The following is a 23,630-nucleotide window of genomic DNA, read 5'->3' on the forward strand; positions in this document are numbered from 1 at the left end:
TTAAACTACAACATTTATTTGAGCAAAACTTAGATTAGGTATTAACTCTTGTGGGCCATTAAAATGTGCAAAAATGCAAAGGACCAAAGGGTTACTTGTACTTAAAAGGGACATTTAAAGGTCAATTTAAAAATGAGACTTCAACCTAATTTTTTTTTATTTACTGATACCTGTAACAGTGACTTTTATAATTGAATAGACAAAATTGTATTCCCTGTTTTTCTCCATTTTTTACTTTATGCATTTGATAGCACATGGTGTATAGTCAGTTTCTCTTGTTTGTATTATTTTTTCCACACAGTAATAGGAGCCTTTAAAAAGGAAGATGGGAAATGGTTGCATGTAAAAACACAAAATTGGCAGGCGGATTCAAAGGCAAGCGAAATACCTGGAACTACTTTTAACACTTTTTTAAGATGATGTGATTTACACTAGGCAATGTCCCTTTTTTGATTTCAAATTACACTAGAAAAATCAGAGCATTTCAAGTTCATGTGATATTCCAATCCTTTCTGCTTAGATCCATGCAGATGAATGTGTATTCTTAGAAAGAACATCAGTCACATAGCCAAATACAAGATATGAAAAATACTTTTTGAAAAAGGACATATACCCATTTTCCTTTGCAGATGATTTCTTATATTAGCTTTCAGATGTTAAAAAGAAAGCCTTACACATTTGCTTACCCTTCTGCACCACAGACTCACTTTGGTAGAACATTAATCCTTTAACTGTCTGTCTTAATAATAGGAGTACTTGTGGCACCTTAGAGACTAACCAATTTATTTGAGCATGAGCATGAGCTGTAGCTCACGAAAGCTCATGCTCAAATAAATTGGTTAGTCTCTAAGGTGCCACAAGTACTCCTTTTCTTTTTGCGAATACAGACTAACACGGCTGTTACTCTGAAACCTGTCTTAATAATGTTTCTGGATTACCATAATCTTGTTTGGGCCTATGTGGTTATAGGGTATTAAAGCATGTTTGTGGATCACATTTTAAGGCAAGAATAAGAATTTCTTAATTAATCTAATTATTTGTATGATTTGTGATTCATGCAGTTTCCTCAGTGGATTCCTGATGCTGATAAGTAAGGATAAGTTTTTGTCACGGAAGTCACAGATTCCGTGACTTTCAGAGACCCTCCGTAACATTTTCTGCTTCAGCTTCAGCCTTGGGGCAGCCAGGCTGAAGCTGTCAGGGACCCCTAAGCTGTTTAGTTCCTCCCCTGGTTGTTAGGCCCCCCCATTTATTTTTAGTAAAAACCCAGGTCATGGGCATCCATGAATTTTTGTCTGTTGCCCGCAACCTGTCCATTTCTAAAAATAACGGTGACAAAATCTTTACCTTACTGATGAATTAAAGGAACAAATAATAAAAATGCAGAACAAAATAATCCTTATGTTAAGAAAATTGTTGAAGTGGCTGCAGATAGCTTGACTGGAATACCAAAAGTAAACATGTTGTTTTCAACTTTTAGAAAATTGGTACAGAGGAATTAAACATTGAAAAGAAGTTGCCATAGAGTAATCTTTCATTGGTTTTATTTGGGAAACCATTCTATACAGTAGACTCTCTGTTTCTGTGTTGCGTAACATCTTGGCTTTTGTTTTTTTGTGTGTATGTATATTATACTAAAACAAGACTCCACTGTGTCTTCGTTGGTTTTAATCTGTTTATTTACCACCTGGTAAAAGTCATCTACAAACAGTGATGAGATTGATGGTATTCTTTCAAACTGTGTTTTTCATTCTGACAAAATAAGATGAGACATTAGATTGTTCTGATCTTAATAATAGGATTGCTCCAGTCCTTTCTTGCAGGCTTTTATCAGCAATTTAAATAGTTAACAATGTTGGCATTAAAATTTGGCTTCAGAATGGTCACACCCTTAGCATAGGGGTAGTTCATACTTAAGTTAGAGCTGTTGTTTTGAGGCTGCTAGCAGACCAAGGCAGACCTCAATTTTATAACCATAAGGGCTAGAGACTTCTTTTTTTATAAAAAAGCTTACGCCTTGTCTACATGAAATCTTGAGTTTGTGGTAAGCTGAGGTGTGAATGTAGCCTGCTGTGGACTGACCGTGTGAACCCTGCTGGCGTGCATTAACAGTTTGTTAATTAACAAACTGTTAATGCACATCAGCAGGGTCCACAGGGACAGTTAGTCTGCAGCCGTCTAGTGCAGTGTAGATTCACATCCTGGCTTGCCGTAAACTAAATGTTCATGTGGATAAATCCTAAGATTTTGGATCACAAGGTGCAGCCAGTAGACTAAAGTAAAAGCTCATTGAGCATACACTCAGCTTTAGTGTTTAGTAATTTTGTAATAAATAGTTTGCAAAACAAAAAACCTTGTTTTTTCATTGCCTGAACCATTGTGAACATAGCTCTGTTGTGTTTATCAGTTCACTTGCTGTCAGCCCCATTAGACTGTTCCATGCTTTCTTTTTCACAATGGCTTTTGAGTTTGTGGATTCTTGTAGAGACATGATCAAGACCTTTGAGAGTATAGGCTTTTAAACTTGATTTCCTTGCAATATCACCATGTTGATCACTGACAGTATTCAGTGATGTCAGTGATTGAATTAAAATAATAATTCTGACAAATGTTTGCCTTAACTGCTAAAACCTGAAAGGATTGGGAGGTCAGCTTTAAACTCTTTTATGATTGAGTTGGTTCTTAATACCCATTTCACTAATACTGGTTTGGGGGTTTAGTACTAACGGGCTCTTACCCACTCAACAAAAGTGGCCGTGAATGTTTAACAAATGGAGCATTTATGTCTAAAAACCCTCTTAGATGCAGGAAATATCACCAGGAAAATCTGCATGATGAAATGGAAGAGATTCTCTATTTGACCTTCCTGAAAAGGAACCATGAAAAGTCTTCCATCTGTTCAGTTTTGGTCTCTTTACTGTCCCTTAAACAGTTTGAACTTTCATTGAGCTGTCTCATTCCTTTCGGCTGCCATCTTGGTATTTCTTTCTCCGGTATAGGACTTATCTTTGTTGATCCTAGAGTCATCGGGTTTCTGAAAGGCATTGTCCATATAGTTCCTCTGACACATGAACCACATCCTCTTCTGTCATGGGATTTGATCTTCCACTAATGAAGCTTATGGAGCCTTCATCTGAACTCCTGTCTGACTTTTCTTTGAACTGTCACTTTGTGAAAATGGTGTTCTTCCCAACTGTAACATCTGCATGGAGGGTTAGTGAAATCCAAGCCTTGATGGCTGACCCTTACCCTCACCACAGTGTTCCCTTTCACAGTTTCATAAGAATAAAGTGGTCCTGTGTCCCCATCCTAAACTCCTTATTAGAGTGATCTAACTTCCATCTCAGGCTATAAATTTGTATTTTTCTCTGACCTCATTCACATGCTGAAGATGTCAGGTGACGCGCTCTAGAATTGAAGAAAAGGCCCTTTAATTATTTAAATATTATCAATTTGTAAGTCTCCTTAAGAATTTCTGGCATGTGGGGTAAATCCAGGGGTTAGTCTGTCCTTCAGAAGTTTGTCTGAATGGATTTAAGTAAACATACTAATTTGTTATGCCTTGGTGGGTGTTCAGCCATCTGAAAATATCAGAACACACGCCTCCAAGTCCAGAGGTGCCTTGGTTGCATGCCTTAGTTGGGAAACTAAGTTGATTGATTGCATGCCTTAGTAATGTTTCCATCACTGTCATTTTGTAGTCTGTTACTTCAGGATTTACCTATACACAATCTGATACAGCATTATTCTTCAGGCAATTGTAATTCTTCAGATTATAGTTCATACTCCTCACCCACCTTCTCAATTTCTTCAGAATCTTGATATTGATTCTTGAATTAGTGGAAGGAACTCAGTGACGTTTGTGGCCTTGCCCCTTTTTCAGTCTTCAGATTTTGGCAAGTCACATGAGGATGTTTGCGCATGTGACTTTCTCAGCTAAAATTTATAAATTAGTGCTCTAGGGAACTATGTCTTCTAAAAATGGGTTTCCCTATAGGTAGTCGTCTTGAAGAACCAGTTACCAACTTCACCCAGAGAGATCTGTGTCTTGGAGAATCCATCTTCTGAATTTGCCAAATGGATTTACAGCATTAAGAGGCTCTGAGAATAAGTTGCATGAACATAAAATATCTGGTGTCTACAACTTTCAGACTAGTTGATTCAATAATAGTCCATAAGATTTGAGATGTGTTGGGTGGTAGTGCTGTCACTTGATTTCTGGAAGATGTCAGCTTCAGATGTAGAAGGAAGCTTGGAGTTGAGGGCAAGGGGAAATTTGATGGATACTTTCATGTATACCCCTGTGAACAAATAACTTTGCACAGCTGAACCCATATGGAGTAAAGGTCACCTAAACGCCATTTCCCAAAAATAACCCTGTCCTGCTCAGATCATATAGCTGCACTCAGCAACATTCTCTATTGGTGTTTCCTTTATAAATCACTTTTCTGGTGTTTATAACCCACCCAAAAAGAGAGGTGCACCATTTTTTTTTCCCCTTCAGCATTCTGAAAAGTTACATTTTGAGCCCTTAACTTGCATACATTGTCTTTAATCTTTATTAAAACGTGTACAAGTCACCTCTTTATTTACAAGTATATATAATTTTCCAGCTTGCTGTGACTCTGTAAAGGTTTATCCAATAATAATTTACATCTTGTTTTTACCAGTGGTTTGAGCATTGGCCTGTTAAACCCAGGGCTGTGAGTTCAACCCTTGAGGGGGCCATTTAGGGATCTGGGGCAAAAATTGGGGATTGGTCCTGCTTTGAGCAGGGGGTTGGACTAGATGACCTCCTGAGGTCCCTTCCAACCCTGATATTCTGTGATTCTGTGATTTAGAAGAACTTGAAGATCTGACATTTAAGACAAAATGTTTAATGAACCCAAAACTCATATTAATTTATATTAATGTTAAAACCACACATATTAGTGTGAAATGAGATTGTCCTGCATCTGATTGATGTTACAAATAGGGTGTCTTGTAAGCAAAATAGTGACTACTGACTGCATGGTAACTACTGGTATTTTTATGCCATTTACAGGGGAAAGAGCTAACTGTTTTTCTATAAAATCCCTTGGAAACTTCGGAGTTTTTTTTTAATTTTAAAGAGCAAGTTTAATGTTAAGTGGTGTGGAAGAGGTGGGGGGCTGGAGAGACAGTAAAATTAGAGTGGGAATAAAATGTTAACAGATTAATTTGGTTTGAGGCATTTCATATTTACCTCATTCCCTTCATGGAATGAATGATGGCTTTTATTATTCAGCTTTAAATTGTTAGTTATTTCTTAAATGCTACATTTTGATATATGAAGGAACTTAATTTTTATTACTAGAAATCCCAGCCATATCATTAGTTGTCTGATACAATTAATTACCTATTTTCATTTCCTAATAAGTAATTAACTGTACATTAAACAATTAATGATATGGCTGGGATTTCTAGTGGTGATAAACCTGGCATACAATAAGTGGCTTAATTATTTAAAAAATTAAGAATAATTTTTTTCATGTTACTGTCCAACAATGTGAGAAATTTGAACTTTGATTTCTGCTCCTAAGCCTCTAGCTTCCTGAAGATCAATACTTCATTCATTGACCCTTCTGGCTAAATCAGAAGTGGCATTAAGTGTCTGAAAAAGACCCCATTCCTCCTCTGGAATCATGCTACAGTGTATTGTCCATAAGGGTAAGGAATAAAATAGAGAAAAATGAGGATTTAATTTAGGGCTCCAGCAGGGACACTCATCTTGTGCCTTTTCGTCCAAGAATTTTCCATTTTTCAATAATAGTTGACTTTGGTAATTTCCCCCTAAATATTAAGCTTTGTTTTTATAAATCCTTCCAAATGAGATTTGGGCTTTGGCCTATGGTATGCATCTGTTGTAAGGTCTTTAAATTGTGTTTGTTACTGCTTATGTTTTAACTCAAAACATTGCTAACTTGGGCCTTTGGTTTGGCAAACACATTTGTGCTTAATGCTATGCATGTGAAAAGTCTTATTGAAGGCAATAGAACTATTCATGTGTATAAAACTAAAATCTGTTAGTGTTTGTAGGCTTAGGCCTTTATCAACACTTGCTTTCAGTTGTAACTCTTTTGCCTGGTAATGGCATCTTTAAAAATTCCAATATGGAATAAAAATTCGTACTCATTTTTGTGGTTTTGTTCTTGCCCTTACAACTGCTGCTTGCTGTCAAATTGATTTTTTTTTTAAATATGTACAAGCTGTTCATTAGAATCAGGATCTGTTTTTGTGGAGAAAGTATTGAATCAGGTATTCAAATACATTTTACAAAGCTAAGTGGTTAAAAAGCTGCCTGACTTTTTTATTACTTTCAATTAATTTATAGGCAGAAGCAAGGCTTGCAGCCAAACGGGCTGCTCGAGCAGAAGCAAGAGATATACGTATGAGAGAACTGGAACGACAACAGAAAGAGGTAATGTTGATTTTGCTATGCTTTATTATTTGGTACTAAACTTCTTAATGAACTGCTTTGTATTATGTTTCTTAAGAAAAGTTATTTATATTTCTCAGTATAGTACAGCCATATATCAGCATTTCCTGCATAGGGTAGCCATTACTATAGCTTTTTCCAGTATAGTGTTGGAATTCAAATGAGTAATTTGCTCCATTCCTATCTCTGCACATGCGTGGATAGCACTGCATGTATATAGTCATATTAAAATGTTAATTTTAAACTTCATTAATAACAAAGGACACTAAATCAAAAAGGGCATCAGCTATTTAAATATGACTGTAACACTTCTGCTTACCATACGACTACAAAAATACCTTTTGAAACTTATTGACAGGTTTCAGAGTAACAGCCGTGTTAGTCTGTATTCGCAAAAAGAAAAGGAGTACTTGTGGCACCTTAGAGACTAACCAATTTATTTGAGCATGAGCTTTCGTGAGCTACAGCTTATGTCTTGTCTAATTTGGCCTGGGACTCCAGTCGTTGGAATGTTTTTGTAATAAACAGCAGTTTTATATAATATAACTTTAACAAATGCAATAAATTAATTGCTTAAAAACAAAACTGCTCAAAGACATACTCACCTAAATGTTTTGCTTTGAAAATGGACTGTTGTCCTTTTAACTTTATAATTTATTTTCAGTAAACAGTACATAGCGCAAAAGCCAGTGCCCATATAACTAATTTTGAGTAGACAAGAAGGCTATTTTAATGCTTTAATTAAAGGAACATCTTTAATTTGAAATCCAGACAGTTTTATAAAATGAATTTAAAAATAATTTAAAATACCAAACCTACCCCTGTGTCAGCTGACAGTTCATGTTGTTTTACGTTTTTAAGATGTTTTCTGTCTCTACTGTTGCTGTGGAAAACCCACTAGGTAAGCAGGGGTATCTGAGAGATTGCACCGAAAATGCTGTCAATTGCTCAAAGTAAACAAACTGAAATAGCAGAGAAAATATTTTTTTCTCTAATCTTATTTATAATAATCCTGGTGATTACCTGTAAAAATAAGTCACACTTCTGTCTGAATTTTTTTCCAAGTTGACGGTGTTCTGTTAAACATGAAAAGAACAAATCTGCAACCATGGTACTCGTCTGAGTAATCTGTACAAGAGCATTTGGACATAAGATAAACAGTTAATTGAAAAGTTTTTTTTAACAGGACTCCATGTTTAGGATGAAAAACCTTAATGGGTATCATGGGAACATTAATTAAAACTGATACATAGACTGTGGTGAAATAGTCTTTTCACTTAACATACTTGTGGGATAGTATGCCTCTTGGCCCTAGTGAAGTGAATTGGAGTTTTCCCTTTGACTGCAACGAAACCAGGATTTCATCCCTCCCTCTCTGTTAAACAATAAACACACGAGCCAGTTCTGTAGACTATTCTGATATTCTTGCATTTATAATAATAAAAATGACATTCACTTGAAATATGAATTAAAAAATGGCAGTCTCTCTTAAATTCTTCCATAGTGTTGTGAGAATTTGACAATTTGGTGTGATGGTATGGAGTGAATTAGAAATCAAGGCAGAATGTCTTAATGAACTTTTTTAATATTTGGCTTTAATTATTCTAATTGTGTTACCTAAAATAAATTTACAGATCTGATATTCTGTGGACAATTACATGCGACTGTGAATTGTAAATTGTACAAGATGATGTAATCTCTATGATGCCTGTTCTGTATTAATTTTTTTTAAACATTTTGTAGCTTTCTCATCGCTCATATGATAGAAAATGGGGACGTATCCAAAAGTGGATGGTAGGCCAGGACTGCCTGTTGTGCATGTTTACGCTTGCAGAATTAACATAGACTTGGAGGGAATAAATTACTAATGGTTTGCAAAGTGTGAACACATTTTATGACTACTGGGGGGGGAAAATCATTACATAAGGTCACATATAGGACATGCTACAGAGGCAAAAAACACTGGAAGTGTGCCATTTTCTCTTTCACAGTGAGTTTGCATTCAGAATGGAATTAAAGTAGCTTTATGTTGGCAAAGGCTTATTTTTAAAATTGTAAATGTTTCTATGTTAACTTACTTCCACAGCCTGCCTTATTCTATATTCTTCTTTGATTAGACTGGCAGGTGTTGTCTTCCACAGATGATCCAGGCTATCTTTCAGTGGCTAATACTTTCTTTAAACAAAACAAAAAGTCAGTTTAAAATTGATATACTATAACCTCCAACTTTTCTTTTCGTCTTTAAAAATATGAGGCGGGGGCAGGCAGTGGCAGCTTACTCTTACTCTTACTCTTCTGGATTCCAAACTTCCAGTTGATTCCAGTGGAACTTTGGGGTGAAAACAAATGCAAGACTGGTTCCTCTATGTGGGATGGCATGGAGATAACAGAGTTGAAATTAGAGCACAGTGCCCCTCAGTCTGTTTACGTTTATTCAGCTGTATAATTAGAGAGCTGTTTTCACAAATTTGTAGGCCTATCTTTGCTTTTCTAAAAGCAAAATTCAGATATGATTCTATAGAGAAGTCAATTCTATAGAAATGTCTTCTAGTTTTCAGAGGGTTAAATCTTCACATTTTTATGCTAACACTTACAAATTGAGCCTATAGTTAGAAGGAATGAATTTTTTTTAAACACTCCAAATTGCATTTAATCCATTTAACAAGGAAAACTGAAACGTGTTCAGGCATTTAAGTTTTTAATATATTTCTCTAGAATAAGAAAAAAAACCAAACCCTGCGGAACGTAAAGGTCTAAGAGCATGAACATTGTTTTTTATTTTTGGATTGATTGTAACCTATTAATAAAAATTGCTATCCTATTAATGTTCAAAACATACTTCTCCAAATGCCATGTTGATCCCCCCCCCAGTTTGTTACATGCTTAATACTGAAATAATGCATGGGATGGGTTTTGGGGAGGAAAAGGAAGTTACCTTTATCAAGTCAGAAGAAATATTTTTTTAAAACTTTGATTAGCTTCCAAAGGTCAAACAATTTTGTAGCTAGGGATTTGCTCTATTTGATTGTTGGCATATTGTAACCATATCATTTGGCTTCTATGCATTGTAATTCCAAAGTTGATTTACAAACTAAACATCACACTGACTTCATAGCCTGCTGAAATTGCAACTGAATCAGCCTACCTAATTTTACTTTTATCTTGTCAATTCCTCCACAAACTGTTTATTTAAAAAGCAGTTATCTCAGGGTCCAAGTGCTTATTATTCATTATTGTTCAATTTATTTGTTAGGGTTTGTCTTCACTGGAGAGTTAACTTGAGGTATAACTCCAGTGCAACCCCATCTCTACACACACAAATCCTTAAATTGAGTGTGGTGCTGCTATTAATGAGAGTTGCCTAGCCTATCCAGGGGTATAAGACTTCATTTAGAGTTAGTACACCTCACCAACTGCTAATACAATCACTCTGTGCAGCTCAAGTGTTGTTTTTGCAGTGTGGCCACTCACTTGAGTTAATGCCTCTCTAGTTAACCTAGCTCAAGTGTAGATAATCAAAGTTAACTGCAGTGATGACATAGCCTTAAACACCAACAGTGTACTTGTGATGCCATACCAACTCTTTGTCATCTCCGGTCTCACGCTAGGGTGAGTGTGTGTAGATTTCCATTTTTGTTCCACTGTGTGATGGCCTGCCTTATCCTGAGAATTTGGTCTAGTCCAGTGGTTCTCAAGCTTTTGTACTGGTCACCCCTTTCACATAGCAAGCCTCTGAGTGCGACCCTCCCCCTATAAATTAAAAACACTTTTAAATATATTTAACACTGTTATAAATGCTGGAGGCAAAGCTGGATCTGGGGTGGAGGCTGACAGCTCATGACCCCCCATGTAATAAACTTGCGACAAACTGGGGGTCGGTACCCCCAGTTTGAGAACCTCTGGTCTAGTCCCTCAAAGGAGGATCAGGTTGTTAGTTGGTTGCTGGACACCTGGTTGGTGTCTCTTGCCCAGTGATACGGGACCTTCAGTGTCTTGATTTTTTTTTTTTTTTTTTTTGGTCTCTGCATTGACAGGCGTTTGAGTGGATTTCATTCTCCCTTCGATTCTTAGCCATCCGCTTAACTTTCTGTTGCCTTTAAGTAGAATTCAGATCTGCCTAAATGCCTTCCTTGCTTTCAATCATAAGCCAGGCTGTTAGACGAAGCATACATCCTAAACACCTACCCTTTTAAAATGGATAATCATTTATGGTAACTAGCAGAAATGATCACCAGCTTCAACAATCTGCCTGCAGTAGACACTGCAGTGTTCACTAAGTCCTGTGATTGAGAGTGCTGACTGCTTTACAGTTGCTTGACATTTCTTGGTTATGTAGGCAGGATAGCCTTTTGTGATGGGTTATATAGAGGTAAAAATTGCCACACAATGCCCAAGAACATGTGGGTTAATGCACTCTGGAATATATTACTGCGGTGCTCCAGGAAAAGGAATGTTAGTCAACAGTTGCACAGGCATAGTTGGGGGAGTTTTCTGTATACACCAAAATAAGTGTTGTGAATCCTTAAGGAATGCAACCATTTGCCAGTCTTGGCTGCTTCCAAGGGCAGGCCACTTTTAGCCACAAAGGTTACTTATTATGTATTATCCATTTTGAATGTGGGCACAAATCATTTTTGGAGTCAACCACGTGGTTGAAAGTGGTTGAAAACTTGGCTAAAAGTGTAGTATGACTGAGGGACCCTAAGTCCCAAACTAATATCACCTCTATGTACAGTCTAAAAGGTGTTGCTGCAGTGGACCCTTTCTTTACCCTGTTGATAGGTCTGACTGCTAGCACTTTGTGACCTTTTGAGAGGTGGAAGACTGGGGAGGACAACAATTTTTTTTGACAACAAGTGGGTCCAGTTCAAATGTGAAGTTTATATTGAATGGTTTAAATTGAGACTGAATTTCGTAGTGTATTTATTCCCTGTAACTAAATATTTTTTATGTTTAAGATGCTTCTGGCAATTAAAACAATAGTTCTTTCCCCTCTATTTTTGTTCCCAGTTTTCTCACAAAGCTTCCCTTATTTCTAGGTTATAGTAAACCCTCCCCAATCCTTCAATTGAAGAAAGTATCTTGGGGTATCTCAGCTGCAGACTTCTCCAAAGTCAGGCAAGGCCAGGGGAATTAAAGGATCAGGAGCTCCCAAATGAAAAATGTATAGCTTACAGGGTATAATCACACTTTAATTTTGGTTGCTACCCCTAGCAGAAAGTTAATCTTGGTGACAGTGGGACAGAGGTATCTTTATCTGGGCTAAAGTAACTTTGGAATCAACTTTCAGATTCTTGTTTTGACAAACTTCTCTGGAGTATAATTCTTGGGTTTCTTTCGTTTTTAGTCTTTAATGAGATTCTTCTACATTTGTTCTAGATATATCATTTTTTTTCTGCCCAACCAGCAAAAGATTGTCCATTTTTTACTTTTAATTAAATAATAGTCACCTCAGCTGCATTTTCTTAACAACATAGTGTGGTAGACACCTGCCTTCGAGTCAAAATGAAATGAAAGCAATGTTCATCTGATGTGAATGCATTCACTTGCTTCAGTTGATTTCCCAAACACTTACCTGTGTGCAAAATAAGTACTGCATGCTCTTCCGTTTGCTTACTTTTATTTTGTTCATCTTTTTTTTTTCATTAAATAACTTTCTACATTTCTTCTTTCTCAGGAAGATTCAGAGAGGGCCAGGTATTCTCTCCGTTCTAGTCATCGTTCCTATCTGGTTTGTGCTAATCTATAAACTCTCCCTTCTCCCTGCTAGGCCTTACTTTAACAAACAAACATTTAACTTCATTTTGCTTTCATTTTTGTTATCAGGGAGCGGATGACTTGGTGTGTGCTCGAAATATTGGCAGTCATAGGGTTAGTACATAGTTTGTGTGAACTTTGATACTACATGCAACTTATCTGTTTTAATCAATATAAATGGGGCAGTGTGTTCACGTCAACATTTTAATTGTATTTTATATCAGTTTATATGAATCTCTTAATAAATCTTTAAAATCTCGTGGTGTTTGTACTATGAGATACCTTGATTTTTTTCCCCCTAAACACTTATTTGTTTGTACTATAATTTAGTTGCTTAAAATAATTAACTTCATGTGAGTTTGGAAATAAGCCCTAAAACATAAGAAGTTCAGATTTTGATTACATGGAATAATTTTACTTCCATTGGAAGCAAACTAAAAAAAAAAAAAAAAATCACATACTTAGTGTTAGTACATGTACAGTACAACTTTAAATAGACTGTATTTAAAACTTAGGTCAAGTCATTGTACTTGCGTCACTTGTTCTTCTACCAAACAAGTGCTGAGAATAAGATTGCATAGTCATGTACATGCATGTTACCTGCACATTAAGATATTTCAAGCTGTCTGTAGCTGCTAGGACTCATCACCTGTGCACTGAGGTCAGATTGGAAGCTGGCTCTTGATAATTGCTTAGAATGCTTTGTTTAGGTTGGTAGTGCTTTTGAAAGAAAAGTGGATCTAAAAATGTTTCTCCTTGTTCCCTTGCCTCTTCCTTCCCAAATTTTCTCTTCTCTTTGCTGCTTTTCTACCTTCTTTTTCTCCCAGTTCCCCCCCCTTCCTTTCTTGTTCATTGTTTCCCTTCCATTTCCCTTCCACTTCCCTCTCACCTTCTCTTCCTCTACCCTAAGAGTTGCTTCCCTCTCTTCTATCTCTACTCACTTCTTACCGCTCAAATCTACTTCTTTACTCTTGCATTTCTCTCTCCTCCTTTCCTATGGTGGCTTTTCTTTCATACTTAAGAGAGAGATCTGTGTGATTCCTATGTTCTGTTTTTTCCACTCTTGCAGAAGTTGAGAATATGCATTCTTAAGTTACTTCATTATTCCGTTTTAGCAGCAGCCCACCCAAAAGAGACTTGCAAGCTCTCTGTTCACTGGCTTCATCCCCATAGAGTACAATTTTGTAATGATGGTGTGAGTGTGGCAGTTCACCAACATCTACAGCTCCTTTCCTTCAATCTGTTTCCCTTTCCTTGACCATCCTCTCCCTGCACCCTCCCAGTCTTATGATAGACTTCCCCCCCAGGCTCAGACAAAAGCAGGACAGGGGCAATGTTTAGAGCTGAAAATCAGTTCTCCACCAGAGCATTTTGTATCTTAAAGTAAATAAATGTTGAGCTTTTCTTATTTCTAGTAAGACTGTGAAGATCCTTAAGTATGATTCACCTCAGTAGTAACATTAAATAATTTATCTATTTGCTTTTCTGTTTCCATCACTCCATAAGAGAGAAGAGTTCTAGAAAACTGAAAGAGGAACATTGTAATGTCAATATTAAGGGAGTGAAATGGCTAATTACAGACTAATGGTTAACTTCAATCTCAGGAAACTTTTTTTTTTTTAAAGCAACTTACTGTGTGGACAGAACTGGAACATAAGAAATTGTCAATGTGAGTTTACAAAGAACAGATCTTGTCCAAGAAAGTTGACGTTTTTCAAAAATGACTAAAAGTTTACTAATGAGAAAGTGATAACTGTGTGCTCTGTGGTAAATGGATTTTAGTCAAACATTTGATAAAGTATTGCTGCAATATACATTGATACGCCTGTTTTCCATCTATTACTCATAATAGATCGATCTATCTATCTCTACGTGTGTGTGTGTGTAAATGTAATTACAGAAATTCTGTACAAAAGACGCTTGGCAGAATTTGATTTTTACTTTTCATAATTTCAATAGATAACTATTTTAAAACTGTTTTTCTAGTTTTATCCATTTCAGTGTTCACACTTGCATACTTATGCGTTTTAACCATATTTTGTATTTTATTTTAATTTTCACAGTTGCAGGAAATTATGGGAGTGGGTCAGAGTATTGGGGGAGGTCAGACAATAATTATTTAACGACAGTAGATGTTGAGACTTAAAAACTAAAGGTTTCTAACTATTAAAACTCAAATACCCAATATCACGTGTCAAAATATACAAAATAAATATCCCTAAATCAAAATCTAATAAGTTCCCAAGCAGCATTTTTCTTACTTTGCCTATCATTACATTTTTATTAATATTGATGGAAATATTTTTGTCTATTTGTGTATATGCATTGAAATAAGTGTTTAGTGACATGTACCGATAAAAATCTAATCCCTTCCAGGCTTAAGAATAGTCAAGCTTCATTCCTCAGTTAATGGAAACAACACTTCAGTTTTGAGGTTAATATTCAATATGCTTTTCTCTAAAGCAGACCATCTCTGACCCTTCTTTTTGGAATACAAACTTAAATCTTGTTGTGGTCATTAAAAGCTAGAAGATGACTAGCTACCAAATGTCAGAAAATAAGAACAAGTCTTAGTTGCATTTATTATTTATATTATGATAGTGCCCATGTAGTCTACACAGCCAATGGCAGCGAGTCTCAGAGCCTGGCTCTACATACTTGGGCTCATGGGTCTCGGGCTACCATGCTATTTAAGTGCTTTCCTAAATTGTGCCCTAAATTAGATGAATAATGGCATATTGTACATTCAAAACCATAGAGAATGTTAGTTACCTTTAAATGTCTGGTCATGTTTTAAAGTTAATATCTGGTGTGGAATAACTTACCTTATGGTATAAAATGTCACGGACTTCTTTGAATGAAATTGCCGTAAAACTGAATTTATAGATTATAAGTGAAGCAAAGAAATTGAGGTACTTAGTGAGAAAACAGAAGTGCTAGATCTTAAATTAATATAAAAGATAAAACGTGCACGTATAATATGTATGCAGGTCTTATTATTACTTTTTTTGAAAAGTGTATAGGAATGTATTCCATGGTAAAAAGCATTAATAAATGCGCCTACCCACACCAGAAACTAGAGAAACTAATTTGGTAGATAAACATTAGCCTTTCTTCATCTTTTCCAAAGAGAAAACAATTTGCTGAAAGCAGTCATGTTGTTTCTCATTCTTTAAGAAATAAAACTCAATTAAAGAAAGCGCAAACTAGTATAGTTAGAAATAGCACAAGAGATGGTCATCCATAGTACTTGTCAGTGGTGACCACACAACTCGCTCTTAAGTTATACTGTCATTCCTAGTGCATAAAATTAGCTTTATTACACTGCTTGCCATGCATTGAGTACAGATTTATATATATCTCTATGCTGAAAGCAGTTTTTTATTTTGAATTTGTTTACTGTTTATATATTTGAAATTCATAATCTTCTACAATTTCATTCCTACGAGTTCATCTTTGGATGTCAGTGGGTCTCATAGCAGCAGAACAAGCACCTCCAGAAGGAGAGATCTTGTGGTGTGTAACCTGGAAATGAGCATATTTGGCTGTGTTCATGTAATATAACATTTTGTTTGCCTACTGATCAGAAATAGTAATAAAATACTGCACACATAATTTTAATGGAAAACAAAGTAGTTACTGAAGTATAAAGAAAAGGAGTACTTGTGGCATCTTAGAGACTAACCAATTTATTTGAGCATGAGCTTTCGTGAGCTACAGCTCACTTCATCGGATGCATACTGAAGTATGTTATTACTTGTATAATACAGCTTTCTTCCAGCAAAAATGTATTTGAAGGCTCTAAGAAATCTGTGGCTTAAATTTTGTTTTGGTTGAGCAAACCAAGGTGGGAACAGTGTTGTGGGAAGAGGTAGTCTTTCAGTTCCTCAAATAAGAGAAATGTGTTGAGATGAGAAATCTTGAAAACCTCTGCATTAAATTAAATGTAGATTCTCTGCTCAGCTTTTGGCAGGAGACAGCTTCAAGCTTCAATTTGTAGATTGCTCCAGCCATATCTTTTTTTGGGGTAGATACTGTACTTTTAGTCCCATGATCTGGACTGAAATAAGAAAATAAAGGATAACTATTATTCTAGCTTAGACAATTTGATCTGTATTATTTATATGCAGATTTTAATGTTTTCTGAAGTTGTTGAATTGTTAATGAATTATTATTAGGGTTCTGTGTGTGTCAGAGATCGCGGTAGTGATGGATTCCGTGACTTTCTGTGACTTCTGCAGCAGCTAGTGTGGCTGAGCCCTGGTCCGTCCAAGCAGCTAGCCCCGAGGACAGCTGCTCAGGCAGCCCTGGGGACAGCCACACCGGCTGCTGCTGCAGTGGCTCTGCAGTCAGCTGCTCGGGCGGCCCCGCAGCCAGCCACACCAGCCGCTGCTGGAGTGGCATTGGCCTTGGGGCCAGCTGCATGGGCCGCTGCTCTGGCAGCCCCGGGTAGCTGGCTCCGAGGACTGCCCAAGCAAGGGCTGATGCGGCTGGCCCCGGGACTGCCTGCACAGCAGTCCTGGGGCCGATGGGACCCGATGCAGCTAGGCAGTGGTCCTGGGGCGGCCGGAGCAGCGGCTTGCCCCCTAGGGCTTCCCCCATGGTGGCAGCTGGAGCAGCAGCAAGCCCCTGGGACTCTACCCTTTTCAGCGGCTGGTGCCACATGCTCCTACCCCCCACCTCCTCTGCCCGCACCCACTCCAACATTCAATCATGGATATTTATGATATAAGTCATGGACAGGTCACAGTAGGTTGACCAGATAGCAATTGTGAAAAAGCGGGACAGGGGTGGAGGGTAATAGGCGCCTATATAAGATAAAGTCCCAAAAAATGGGACTGTCCCCATAAAAACGGTCACCGGCAGTGATTTTTTTTTGTTTGTTTCTTGCCCCGACCTGTCCATGACTTTTACTAAAAATACCCGTGATTAAATCCTAGCCTTAATTATGATCCTATATATGGGGTTTTGATGGCAACAGCACTCTTCAGTCTGACCTATCTCCATGTGTTGCATTTAAAATAACCCTTTTTTAGTTAAAATGGTGCAGGTTAAAAAGTAAACCAGATCTGAGTGGGAAAACAAATATTCAGAGAATCAAATTAACAACAAAGAGGTTATCCTTACAAGTCTCCTTTTAACAGCATAAATGTCTTAATAAAAAAAATACCCACCAGTTTTGGCTTCAGTTGTAGCATTAATAGGGTATAGAAAGATTCTGAAACCAGTTTCCATTTTCTTTTCTTTCCTGTTACAGTCAGAAAAGTGACACTGAAATAACACCAGCATTCTCAACAGTTCTGCTTCCTATGAATACTAAAAATCTGTATCTGCTTGCTTCACTAGCAAGAATAAAATTTTATTCTGACAGCATTGCAAAGCCAATATCAATAGAAGAGGGGACCTGGATGCTTTTGTGGCTTATGCATCACCAACAGATTGGTTAACTAAGGCCTTGTCTACACTATGAAACTAGGTCAAATTTATAGAAGTCGGCTTTGTAGAAAGCGTTTTTATACAGTCGATTGTGTCCCCCCCCTCACACAGATGCTCTAAGTGAATGTAGTCACCGGAGTGTGTACCGAGGCAACCGTCGACTTCCGGAGCATTGCACTGTGGGTAGCTATCCCACAGTTCCTGCAGTCTCCACCGCCCATTTGAATTCTGGGTAGAAATCCCGGTGCCTAATGGAGCTAAAACATTGTTGCTGGTGGCTCTGGGTACATATCGTCAGGCCCTCCTTCCATCCCCCCCTCCATGAAAGCAAGAGCAGACAATCGTTTTCCGCCTTTTTTCTTGAGTTACCTGTGCAGACGCCATACCATGGCAAGCATGGAGCCCGCTCAGCTAACCATCACCGTATGTCTCCTGCGTGTTGGCAGATGCAGTACTGCATTGCTACACAGCAACAGTTTATTGCCTTTTGGCAGCAGACAGTGCAGTATGACTGGTAGCCATCGTCGACGTAGTCCAGGATGCTCTTTTAACAGACCTTGATGAGGTCGGGGCGCCTGGGCAAACATGGGAGTGACTCAGCCAGGTCATTTTCCTTTTAAATTTTGTCTCATGGCGGTTCAGTCCTACCGGCAGTGTACTGTCTTTTAATCTGTAGCCAGCAGAAGACGATGGTCAGCAGTCATACTGCACCGTCTTCTGCCGAGCACCCAGGAGATGACGATGGCTAGCGGTCGTACTGCACAGTCTGCTGCCAGCAAGATGTATAAAGATAGATGAAATGGATCAAAACAAAAATAGACCAGATTTGTTTTGTATTCATTTTCTCCTCCCTCCCTCTGTGAAATTAACGGCCTGCTAAACCCAGTTTTGAGTTCTGTCCTTGAGGTTTTGAGTTCTATCCTTGAGGGAGCCATCTGTTTCTCGCAAAGCCACCCCCTTTGTTGATTTTAATTCCCTGCAAGCCAACCCTGTAAGCCATGTTGGCAGTCGCCCCTCCCTCTGCCAGAGCAAGGGCAAACAATCATTTTGTACCCTTTTCACTGGATTTCCCGAGCAGGAGCAGACGCCATAGCACAGCAAGCATGGAGCCCGTTCAGCTCACCACAGCAGTTATGATGATTGTAAACACCTCACGCATTATCGTGCAGTGTATGCAGAACCAGCACCTGAAAAACCAGGCAAGGAGGCGACAGCAGCGCGGTGATGAGGACATGAACACACTTTTCTCTAAAACCGCGTTCCCCTGTAATTTGGAGAACATGTTAATGGGGCAGGCTCATGCCATGGAACACCAATTCTGGGCCCGGGAAACAGGCACAGAGTGGTGGGACCGCATAGTGTTGCAGGTCTTGGACGATTCCCAGTGGCTGCGAAACTTTCGCATGCGTAAGGGCACTTTCATGGAACTTTGTGACTTGCTTTCCCCTGCCCTGAAGTGCAAGAATACCAAGATGAGAGCAGCCCTCACAGTTCACAAGCGAGTGGCAATAGCCCTGTGGAAGCTTGCAACGCCAGACAGCTATCGGCCAGTTGGGAATCAATTTGGAGTGGGCAAATCTCCTGCGTAGCCAGACACCAGGGCAGTTAGAAGAGCACAGGAGGGTGCAGTGCGCAACAGAGAAGCTTTGAAAATCAGTTTCATGACTGGCCAGGGTACTGTGAAAACCCTCCCGCTTGGTTGACTCTAATTCCCTGTAAGCCACCCGCCCTCCCGCCTTCGATCACAGCTTGCTTGCAAAGGAAATAAAGTCACTATCATTTAAAAAACATGTATTCTTTATAAATTGATCATAAAAATAGGGACATAACTCACAAGGTAGCCCGGCTGGGGTGTGGGAGGAGGATGGGGAGAAGGAAAAGGCCACTTTAAAACTTGTTGAATGCCAGCCTTCTGTTGCTTGGGCTGTCCACTAGGGTGGAGTGGTTGGGTGCCCGGAGCCTCCCACCCTGCGTTCTTGGGCGTCTGGGTGAGGAGGGAGGGCGGTTAAGCAGGGACTGCAGCGACAGTCTGTGATCCTGCTCCTGTTCATGAACCTCCACCAGACGTCAGAGCATGTCCGTTTGATCCCGCAGTATTCCCAGCGTTTCCTCATGCCTCCTCTGACCTTCCTGCCGCCACCTCTCTTCACGTTCATCGGCCACCGTCCGGTACTCTGCTGTTGTGTCCCTCCACACAGCTCTGTCAGTGCTGGACAACTGCATGAGCTCAGAGATCATTTCATCGCGCATGTGTTTTTTTCACCGCCTTATCTGAGAGAGCCTCTGGGACGGAGGAGGGAGGCTTGAAACATTTGCAGCTGCTGGAAGAAAAAAGGGAGTGAAGTATTTAAAAAGATACATTTTACAGAACAATGGCTATACTCTTTCACGGTGAACACCATTATTCACATTACATAGCATATGTGATTTTGGTACAAGGTTGCATTTTGCATCTTGTATTGAGTGCCTGGGGCTTTGGTGTTAGAGATCACACACACAGGGCCAGGCAACAGAATTCAGCTCACAGGCGGCCATGGTAAGCCTTTTGTAAGTAAGGTCTTTTGGCTTCTGCAGCCTTCATAACAGCAGCCCCCTCCTTTCCCATACCAAGTAAAGCCCGTTGAGTTGGCCATTTACTGCTGCAGTTTTCCTGTTAACGTGCAGCAGCAGAAAACAAACTAACCCCCTCCCCGCATCCAATTATCTGGGATGATCGCTTTTCTCCTCCCCCCTGGCTGGTATCAGGGAAGATCCCTGCTAGCCAAACGTGAACAGCTCCACGCCAGTGGCCCCCCCTCCCACCGTGTGTCTAACTGCAGGGAGGATTTCTTTTCAGCCACAGGCAAACAGCCCATTAGGAACGGGCACCTCGAAATGTCCCCTTAATTAAATTCACCTATTTCAACCAGATTACCACGAACGATATCACTTTCCTGAGGATAACACAGAGAGATAAAGAACGGATGTTGCTTGAATGCCAGCAAGCACCAGGACCATACGCTGCCAGGCTTTGTCATTCAATGATACCAGATTACTTGCTATTAGCATGGCGTGATCAAGTGTCCTACTATAGAGGACAGAATAAGGCTGCTCTCCCCAGGAACCTTCTGCAAAGGCTTTTAGAGTACCTCCAGGAGAGCTTCATGGAGATGTCCTTGGAGGATTTCTGCTCCATCCCCAGACACGTTAATAGACTTTTCCAGTAGCAGTACTGGCCATGAATGCATCCCAAGTCCTCAGGGCTACTTAATCATTAAACGCTTGCTTTGTAACATGTATTATACTAAAAAAGGTACACTCACAAGAGGTCCCTTCTCTGGCATCATTGATTTGGGAGGGTATTTCAGTCAGGGTGATAAAAAGATCCTGGTTGTTGGGGAGAACGGTGTGCTGTGTGCTCTCCCCAAGCTCGTTGTCGTCCTCCTCATCTTCCCCATCTGCAAAATCCTCAGCCATGGCGGAGAGTATCCCATCCTCGGAGTCCAAGGACAGCGGTGGGGTAGTAGTGGTGGCGGCCCCCCCTAAAATTGCATGCAGCTCAGCATAGAAGCGGCATGTCTGGGGCTCTGTCCCAGAGCATCCGTTTGATTCTTTGGTTTTCTGGTACGCTTGTCTGAGCTCCTTAAGTTTTACGCGGCACTGTGTTGTGTCCCTGATGTAGCCTCTGTCCCTCATGACCTCGGAGATTTTTTTGAAATGTTTTGGCATTTCGTCTTTTGGAACGCAGTTCTGATAGCACGGATTCCTCTCCCCATACAGCGATCAGATCCAGCACCTCCCGTTAGGTCCATGCTGGAGCTCTTTTTCGATTCTGGGACTGCATGGTCACCTGTGCTGCTGAGCTCGCCTAGCCAAACAGGAAATGAGATTCAAAAGTTCCCAGGGCTTTTCCTGTACACGTGGCCAGTGCATCCGAGTTCAGAGTGCTGTCCAGAGTGGTCACAAAGGTGCACTGTGGGATAGCTCCCGGAGGCCAATACCTTCAAATTGTGTTCACACTAACCCTAATTCGAAATGGCGATGTTGATTTCAGCACTAATCCCCTTGTTGGGAGGAGTACAGAAATTGGTTTTAAGAGTCCTTTATGTCGAAAAAATGGCTTCATTGTGTGGACGGGTGCAGGGTTAATTCAGATTTAACACTGCTAAATCCGACAAACTCGTAGTGTAGACCAAGTCTAAGTTACAGTTGTGGAATCTTGAAAAATGTATAACCCAGAAAGAACAGATTTACTTTCACATCCCAGGACTAACACTTAAAAAAATATCATCGTATCTGTAAATTGAGCAAATCTGATGTCTGGTATTGCGAGACAGTAAGCACGGAACCCTACAACTACAATACTATTTTTATGGAGTCATTTTCCAGAGTTTTTCCGCATTCTCATACAGCTATTGTAACAGAATTTGTGTAAATATTTAAAGTTCTGATATTCAAGCAGTATGAAAACTGGTCATGTAGGGCTAGCTTACTGTTGTCACAAATCATCTCACTTTTCAGTAGGGCTGTCAAGTGATAATTGCACTGTTAAATAATAGAACACCATGTAATATTTCTGGATGTTTTCTACATTTTCAAATATATTGGTTTCAATTACAACACAGAATACAAAATGTACAGTGCTCACTTTGTTTTTTATTACCAATATTTTCACTGTCAAAAACAAAAGAAATAGTGACAGGTTTCAGAGTAACAGCCGTGTTAGTCTGTATTCGCAAAAAGAAAAGGAGTACTTGTGGCACCTTAGAGACTAACCAATTTATTTGAGCATGAGCTTTCGTGAGCTACAGCTCACTTCATTGGATGCATACTGTGGAAACTGCAGTAGACATTATATACACAGAGACCATGAAACAATACCTCCTCCCACCCCACTCTCCTGCTGGTAATAGCTTATCTAAAGTGATCATCAAGTTGGGCCATTTCCAGCACAAATCCAGGTTTTCTCACCCTCTGCCCCCCCCCCCCCCCAACTCACTCTCCTGCTGGTAATAGCCCATCCAAGGTGACCACTCCCTTTAAAATGTGTATGATAATCAAGGTGGGCCATTTCCAGCACAAATCCAGGTTTTCTCACCCCCCCACCGCCCTCCAAAAACCACACACACAAACTCACTCTCCTGCTGGTAATAGCTAATAGGTAATAAAAGAAATAGTATATTTCAATTCACCTAATACAAGTACTGTAGTGCAATCTCTTTTTATAATGAAAGTTGAACTTACAAATGTAGAATTATGTACAAAAAAATAACTGCATTGAAAAATAAAACAATGTAAAACTTTAGAATCTACAAGTCCACTCAGTCCTACCTCAGCCAATTGCTCAGATAAAGAAGTTTGGTTACAATTTGCAGTAGATAATGCTGCCCACATCTTGTTTACAATGTCACCTGAAAGTGGGAACAGGCGTTTGCATGGCACTGTTGTAGCCAACATCACAAGACACTTATGTGCCAGATGCACTAAAGATTCCGATGTCCCTTCATGCTTCAACCACCATTCCAGAAGGCATGCGTCCATGCCTATAACGGGTTGTGCTTGATAATGATCCAAAGCAAAGGGGACTGACACATGTTCGTTTTCATCATCTGAGTCAGATACCACCAGCAGAAGGTTACTTTTCCTTTTTGGTGGTTCGGGTTCTGTAGTTTCTGCATCAGATGTTGCTCTTCTAAGACTTCTTAAAGCATGCTCCACACCTCGTCCCTCTCAGATTTTGGAAGGCACTTCAGATTCTTAATTCTTGGGTCGAGTGCTGTGTCTGTCTTTAGAAATCTCACATTGTACCTTCTTTGCATTTTGTCAAATCTGCAGTGAAAGTGTTCTTAAAATGAACGTGTGCTGGGTCATCATCCGAGACTGCTATAATATGAAATATACAGCAGAATGTGTGTGAAACAGAACAGGAAACATACAATTCTCCCCCAAGGAGTTCAGTAACAAATGTAATTAATGCATACTTTTTTTAACGAGCATCATC

General features: G+C 39.3%; 1 protein-coding gene across 13 annotated transcripts in view; it reads left to right on the top strand.

Annotated features, from left to right (window-relative positions):
- Nucleotides 1-23,630, top strand: part of LRRFIP2 (LRR binding FLII interacting protein 2) — a 143,128-nt gene that overhangs the window by 34,933 nt on the left and 84,565 nt on the right. For 6 of the 13 annotated variants that reach the window (XM_075125648.1, XM_075125650.1, XM_075125649.1 and 3 more), the window contains exons 3-6: nt 6,353-6,439; nt 8,201-8,251; nt 12,135-12,188; nt 12,284-12,328. In XM_075125648.1, the coding sequence (XP_074981749.1) occupies nt 6,353-6,439; nt 8,201-8,251; nt 12,135-12,188; nt 12,284-12,328 (237 nt within the window). The remainder of the gene's footprint in view (nt 1-6,352; nt 6,440-8,200; nt 8,252-12,134; nt 12,189-12,283; nt 12,329-23,630) is intronic. The other 7 variants (XM_048838993.2, XM_048838995.2, XM_048838997.2 and 4 more) reach the window with 2 other exon arrangements.

This window comes from Caretta caretta, chromosome 2 (assembly GCF_965140235.1).
Source record: "Caretta caretta isolate rCarCar2 chromosome 2, rCarCar1.hap1, whole genome shotgun sequence".
Classification (NCBI taxonomy): Eukaryota; Metazoa; Chordata; order Testudines; family Cheloniidae; genus Caretta; species Caretta caretta.